Source organism: Mastomys coucha, unplaced genomic scaffold (assembly GCF_008632895.1).
Source record: "Mastomys coucha isolate ucsf_1 unplaced genomic scaffold, UCSF_Mcou_1 pScaffold13, whole genome shotgun sequence".
NCBI classification, from domain to species: domain Eukaryota; kingdom Metazoa; phylum Chordata; class Mammalia; order Rodentia; family Muridae; genus Mastomys; species Mastomys coucha.
This window is the reverse complement of record NW_022196895.1, coordinates 30,359,553-30,366,504: the sequence shown is the minus strand read 5'-3', so window position 1 is coordinate 30,366,504 and position 6,952 is coordinate 30,359,553. Positions and strand designations below refer to the sequence as shown.

The 6,952-nt window shown below is 47.2% G+C and overlaps 1 protein-coding gene and 1 pseudogene across 6 annotated transcripts in view; one reads left to right on the top strand and one right to left on the bottom strand.

The window, feature by feature from the left end:
* Pkd2l2 (polycystin 2 like 2, transient receptor potential cation channel) overlaps positions 1-6,952 on the bottom strand; it is a 33,877-nt gene that overhangs the window by 13,006 nt on the left and 13,919 nt on the right. For all 6 annotated transcript variants that reach the window (XM_031365304.1, XM_031365306.1, XM_031365307.1 and 3 more), the window contains exons 6-8: positions 3,386-3,614; positions 1,201-1,371; positions 606-787 (exon numbers count right to left, since the gene is read on the bottom strand). In XM_031365304.1, the coding sequence (XP_031221164.1) occupies positions 606-787; positions 1,201-1,371; positions 3,386-3,614 (582 nt within the window). The remainder of the gene's footprint in view (positions 1-605; positions 788-1,200; positions 1,372-3,385; positions 3,615-6,952) is intronic.
* Positions 4,516-6,704, top strand: LOC116087763 (annotated as a pseudogene).

Genomic DNA, 6,952 nt, shown 5'->3' with positions numbered 1-6,952 from the left:
AACTCACTCTGTAGACCAGGCTGGCCTCGAACTCAGAAATCCGCCTGCCTCTGCCTCCCACGTGCTGAGATTAAAGGTGTACGCCACCACTGCCCGGCTATGTTTTTCTATTTTTGAGACAAAGTCTCAAAATATGTAACCCAGGTTGGCCTCAACTGAGATCCTTCTGCTCTGCCTCCGGAGTGCTGGGTTTTAGGCACACACCACCATACCTAGCTTTAGAAGGCTACTTTAGAGTGTAAGTCTGGCACACAGGCAAGGAGCAACTGAGTTAACGGGAAAAGAAAGATTCTAGAGATGATGTCCTGTAGAAAACACTGATTTCCTCCTCGCCAAGAGTAAAGGCTACCGAAACCCTGGGCCCCACTTATGTTATTTTGGGTAATATTCTCACTTTAAGTTAAAAATTATCTCTCTGGCATGACCTACCAGTGACTAAGAAGTAGATACCACCACCTAGTTTGATTCTCCAGTAGCAGGTGTATGCTATTTAGCCTTAGGTGAAATATAGAACCAAGCTTTAAGGGAGCTACTTATCCTACGACTTTCTGCGATTTTTTCCCAGTTAGAAGACATTTGCATTGCATTTGTATAAAAGGGCTTACATGGAATTTTGGAAAGTGGAAAAGTCATCAACCTGTGACCCAAAAACAAGAAATGCCAACTGGGCGTAAGCAGAGAATATGATGAAGAACATGATGGCGAACCCCACGATGTCCTTCATGCAGCGGGAGAGTGTGGACGACAGCTGAGACATCGTCTCGTTGAAGCTTATGAACTTGAATATCTGAAAGAGACGCAGCGCAATGGTCAGTAGTTCCAATGAGGAAACTAATCTCAGAAGAACTTGCCAAATAAAAAGAAGACAATGATAAGCATGGGTGTTTGAAGATCGGTAAGCACTCATTTAAAGTCAAGTTAATTTTTTAATTACTTTTTTTGGGATTTGCATAGGGGGTTTGTAGGACAGTATACCACAGCACATGTAGGAATCAGAGGAAGGTTGTGGGAACTAGTTCTCTCTCTTTCCCAAGGAGCAAACTCGAGTCACCAGATTTGGGCAAGAACCTTACCCACTGCACCAAATTGCTTCTAAAAAAAAGTCACTTTCTAGTGGGGGAAATGCTTTCCTCCTTACAAGCTAGTAGTTTCACTAATACGCGCGCCACTGGATCGGGTAGGAGAATGAAATATAAATACCTTTATCCATGCAAAGAAGACAGTGATCGCAGTTACATTGTTATAGTAAATGTGCCAGTATGCGAGAAAATAAAAGTCCGGATAGCTTTCAGTGTTTTTTAACAGCTGTCCGAGTAAGAGAAAGCTCTGCATGTTACAGTACGCGTAGAAAATCACGGCAAGAAAACAGAGCTGGAGGGGAGAAGAAGGGTTAAACTGAGACCGTTTCTGCCTCTAAATGTCTCTCAGCCTCTGAAGAAACACGTGAAGAAAGTTCATTAAATGCTTAATAAAGAGGGAGGGAAACGATGGGACACAGGCTTTTAAAATAACTCTGTTAAAAAGTGGCTTAGCAAGTCTGTTGTGTCAAACACAAGGGGAGCCGCCGGCCATCAGCACATCCTTCGACTCCTCAGAAAGAGACTTGGTCAAGCGCTGAGCCCGAGAGCATACAAATGTCTCTTTTGTCAAGTTGCCTGCAATGATTTTGCTTTTACTCTGAACTGCGTTCAGAACTCCACACATCTCTATTGGCTCTGTCCCAACTACAACACAATGAAGGTGACGGGAAGCCTGCCTAGCAGCCCCATGATCAGTTTCCTTCCACAAGCCTTGTGGGTGTGAGGAGGTCACACCATCTTCAGCTATAGAGGCTCTACCGTGGCCACAGCCCCCAGGACACTCTAGCCCAGGCTGTGCCTTGCCTTGGCTTCCCCGCTAGCCTGGGCAGCTTGCCCTTCCAGCTGTGCTCCTGGCTGACTCTCTCTGCTTGGCAGGGTGACAGCCCAATCACAACAGAGATGTTATAGAATGGAAGTAGCTCAACTGACACTTAAGAGTCACTGTACGTCATGAAGAGACACTGTTTACTGGCCATCCTAGCGTCAGCCCGTTACTCTATTGTTTAAGAGCTTCCGTGCCACCACACTTAAGAGCTTAGTCTTTCCTACTGTGTAACACAACAACAACCACCACCACCACCAACAACAACCACCACCCTTGCAACCTGCACAAACCGACCTCTTCAGAATGCCATAGTGAGCCCTTTGAAAGGGGACTTCAGATCCAGGTTATCGCTGGCATTGGAGACTTAGAACTGCTTGAAATGTTCATTTGACTTTTCTTCGACAGAAATACTTATAAGTAACAATTGATGTTCTGCTCTTTGTTGGGCATTATTAGGGAAACTAGGAAGGTAGATGGGATGTTCTGCTTTCCTGTTTGGTGTGTTATATATGCATGTGTGCAGATGCACGCCCCTGTGAGTGCAAGCAGAGGCCAACAGAGGATGTTTGTCTGTCTGGTGCTCAGCTCTGCCACTCTCTTTTGAAGAAGTCCAGCCTTTCCCCGAGTCTGGGATGGGAGCCAAGCTGACAGCAGGGCTGGGCAACTCTCCAGCACCTGCCCCGCTCCACACAGTGCTGGCTCTCCAGCACCTGCCCCGCCCCACACAGTGCTGGCTCTCCAGCACCTGCCCCGCCCCACACAGTGCTGGCTCTCCAGCACCTGCCCCGCCCCACACAGTGCTGGCTCACCAGCTTCTTTAGACCGGTGCTGGGGATTCTGACGGAGGCCTTCCTTTGCTCTACCCACTGAGCTGTCTTCCTAAGCCTGTTCCCCCTTATTTTTAATTTTAGATCAGGCCTCACTGTGTTGCCTCAATAGGCCTTGACCCTCTGAATTCTCTTACCTTGGGCTCCCGAGTAGATGGGTCTATAAACGCTCTGTGCTAAGCCTCATGCAAATACATTTTGGGAGTGTGGTTATCAAGACATCATCTCGTGTGCATTAAGCCATAACACTGGCACACACTTTAAATCCCAACACCCAGGAAGGCAGAGGCAGGCAGATCTTGGAGGATTAAAGGCCAGCCTTAGTTTACAGAGTATGTTTGGTCAGAAAGAGAGAGGAGAGGAGAGGAAGGGAAGGGAGAGGGGAGGGGAAAATGAAGAAAGGAAGAAGGAGAGAGGAAGAGGGAGGGAAGGGAATCATCACTTATGGAGTCCCCAAGGCTTTTGTTGACCCTCTCAGAACTAAATCAGCGAAAACAGATTTCTCTCTTCTAGGGGCATAGGACTAGACTGCCCTACAACAGCTCATTTTATATTTGGTACTGGTAGCTTTTGAAACAAATCTTGGATGAATAGAAAATCCCTGTAGGTTCAGGTGGGATCCCCTTAAATCATGCCTCTGGCTATACACTCACCACCAGAAGCAGCATTTCTAGCCAGTTCCAGACACTTCTGAAATAGGCAGACTTAAACTCATTCACTTTTCTCAGTTCTTGTATTATGAAGACAAAAAGAAAAATACAAAATATGATTTCACAGGAAGCAATGAAGTAATCATAGTAGGAGACGTATCTGAGGAGCTTCACAGAGTAGAATTGCCAGGAGGTGAGGAGCCCACCCGTTGCAGGGAACTCCGCCAACAGCCTGGAAAATGAAGGGTGAGAGTGTTTATGCTTTAGTATTCAAGTTGCTGTAAAATTTCTAAATCAATGATGACATGTAACTCAATGCTAATCACTTATTTTGTACAAATGTATTTCCATTAAGGGCTGGGGAGATGGCTCAGCAGTTAAGAGCCCTTCCTGCTCTTCCATGGGGCCAGAGTTCAGCTCCCTACATTTACATGTGGCCTTGCAAACCCCGACTCCAGGGGACCTGACATCCTCCTCTGGCCTCTGCAGGCTCCACATATCCACACGGTGCACACACATTCAGGCAAACACCCATATGCATAACACTTTCCTTAAAAAAAAAGAAGAAGTCTCAGAAACTCAGATGCTGAAGTGGGATGACAGACAGTCTGGCTATGGAGTGAGAGCTATTTTTCTTTTAAAAGTGTCTCCTTGGGTTCGAGAGTTCAATTAAAATCTTTCCACTTGGGATGGCACCTAAGTGCACTGCAGACACACTCCCCTCTCCACCATGTGGATGGCTCAGTGGATGAGCGCCATCTCCCTGGCCTGTCTCTGCTGCTTTGGGGCTTGTTGCTTCAGGAGAACTCCCTTGACGGACACACTGTGGTCTATCTCTGTTCAAGCAGAACTTGCCTTTAGCACCAGTTCCTCAGCTCAGGTCCTGAAGTACTGACACGCGCCCTGCTCTGAGGGCAGGGTACTGTCAACAGGAAGTTCAAATAGCTGAGCTGAGCCCCTGCCAATGGAAGGGCAAGTGCTTAGTGTCCTCTACCCTTGGATGTCACTGACATCTGGGTGGCAGAGCCAGCGGATTTCTTGTGATCTGTGAAGTGGCTGCCAGTTTGCTGGATTCCCATTTATCTGCCTTGTTTTGGATCAATATACCAAGGAAGAGTGACACTTTGGGCCCCATGAACACAGGCTTGTCAAATGTAAATGGGCCAATACCTGGGGATGATGGTGTGCTGCTTCGAGCTTCTGGTCTTACAGTCAGATGTCTCTTAATGAACCAGTGATGTCATCAAGCATCTGAGTGCCAACAAGTACCAAGTAGGTCACCGCGTGGAAGAGACCCTTTGCTGGTCATGGCTGTCTAGGGTGTGGAGTCCCAGATCTGCCTGGTAGATTGACACCAGAGTCCTGAGACCAAGTCAAGACCTTCAAAGCAGTCCACCAGCAGGGCCTTCCATGTCATAAGCATCTACAGCTATTCACCCCAGAAGAGAGTCTCAGCAAGAGCCCTTCTAGTATATCAAGGACCATGTATAGAGATGACAAAACCCAACCATTCTCGAGTTTATCAATACTGCTCTACATTTTTTTTGTTTTGTTTTACATTTGTGTGTGTGTGTGTGTGCGTGCATATGCATGTGCATATCTTGGTGTAAAAAGAGGTCGGAGGACAACTTGCCAGACTTCCCTCTCCACCATGTGGGTCTCAAGGACAGAACTCGGTTGTCAGCCTTGGTGGCAAATGCCTCAACTCAGTGAGTGAGCCGGCTGCCTCTCTGTTTTTAGAACACCCCGGAGGCTTGGTCAAGGTGGCTAGTACTAGCTAGCATAGGTGGATGAGGGGGTGAAGGCAGAGGCAGCTCAGGTCAGTCGAGAAGCAAGCTGGAAAGCGGGCACCAGCCTCTGCTGCCTCCCGCCTTCAGTGAGAGCCCTGGCCAGGGGCTCCACAATGCACCCCAGCCTGCCTTGGCCTAGGCAGCCAGGAGGAGGGCAAGCAAGTGAGCCACTGACCATCCCTTGTGCTCCCACTCCTCGCTCTCTGCCCTGACCCCAGAGGGCACCAAATCTATGCCCAGGGCCAAAGCTGGTAAAAAGCAGCTCAACTCCAATCACGACGGGCTGACAAGAAAAAGAAACAAAACAGAGCTAAGCAGTGGTGGTGCACACCTTTAATCCCCCAGCACTTGGGAGGCAGAGGCAGACAGATTTCTGAGTTTGAGGCCAGCCTGGTCTACAGAGTGAGTTCCAGGACAGTCAGGGCTACACAGAGAAACCCTGTCTTGAAAAAACAAATAAACAAAAAAACAAACAAAACAAAACAGAAAAAGAACAGCAAGAAGCAACTGAACATTGAAGTACAAAATGAAATAGACAGACTGAATGAACAAGCCAGTGAGGACATTTTGAAAGTAGAACAAAAATATTACAAACTCTGCCAACCAATTTTTCAGAAGAGGTCAGAACTGATCGCCAAAATGCCAGACTTGGGTAACAACGTTTGTCAGCCATCCACAAGTGCCTGCACCGTGCGCCTGGGAGAAGATGGGGGCGCGTGTGTGTGTATGTGGGGGATCTGCCTGACCTGAGTTGAAGTGAGAGACTTTGAAGACATTAAATCAGGTTACAGAATAGATTTTTATTTTGATGAAAATCATTACTTTGAAAATAAAGTTCTCTCCAAAGAATTTCATCTGAACGAGAGTGGTGGCCCGTCTTCAAAGTCCACCAAAATCAAACGGAAGTCTGGAAAGGATTTGACGAAGTGCTCAAGTCAAACGCAGAGTAAGGCCAGCAGGAAGAGGCGGCGTGAAGAGCCAGGGAGCTTCTTTACCTGGCTTGCTGACCATCCTGAAGCCGGTGCTGACGAGTTAGAAGACGTCATCAAAGATATTTGGCCAAATCCCTTGCAGTACTATTTGGTTCCCAGTACAGGTTGATGAAAGAGGCTGAAGATGTTGATGAAGAGGAAAAGGGTTGGAAGATATTGATGAAGGAGATGAGGATGAAGGGGAGGGAGGAGAGGATTAAGGTGAGGATGACTAGCACAGAAGATTGATGGATTCCAACCCTCTTTTTAATTTTCTTTTTCTTAATTTTCTCCAGCCCCTGGGGGCAAGTTGCAGCCCTTTCCTCCCCGTCCCTCTGTGCTCAGTTCCCCCGTTTTTTGGCGACTCAACATCATGGTTCTCAACTAATTTGGGGGAAACTATCTTGAGCAAAATACATCAGGAGAAGAATCTCCATGTTTCTGTTCTAAGTTCATTTTTATCCTTTCTTATCTCAAAAACTAGATTCAACACCACCATGGTGCTCTGTGGGGAGAAAAGAAAAGCCCCCCCGGTTCCCTTGGCTCTGCTGGCCCCTGTGGAGTAGTGCATAGAAGTGTAGCTTTTCTCTTTTCTCTGTATATTGGGCTTAGAGAGTACACTCTGTGTCTCTGTGAATATAGGCGGTTAGCATTTACCAACATGTATCTGTCTGCTTTTTCTTGTCTAATAAAAAGAAAAGAAAAAAGAGCTGGGCAGTGGTAGCGCACACCTTTAATCTTAGCACTTGGGAGGCAGAGTCAGGCAGATTTCTGAGTTCGAGGCCAGCCTGGTCTACAGAGTGAGTTCC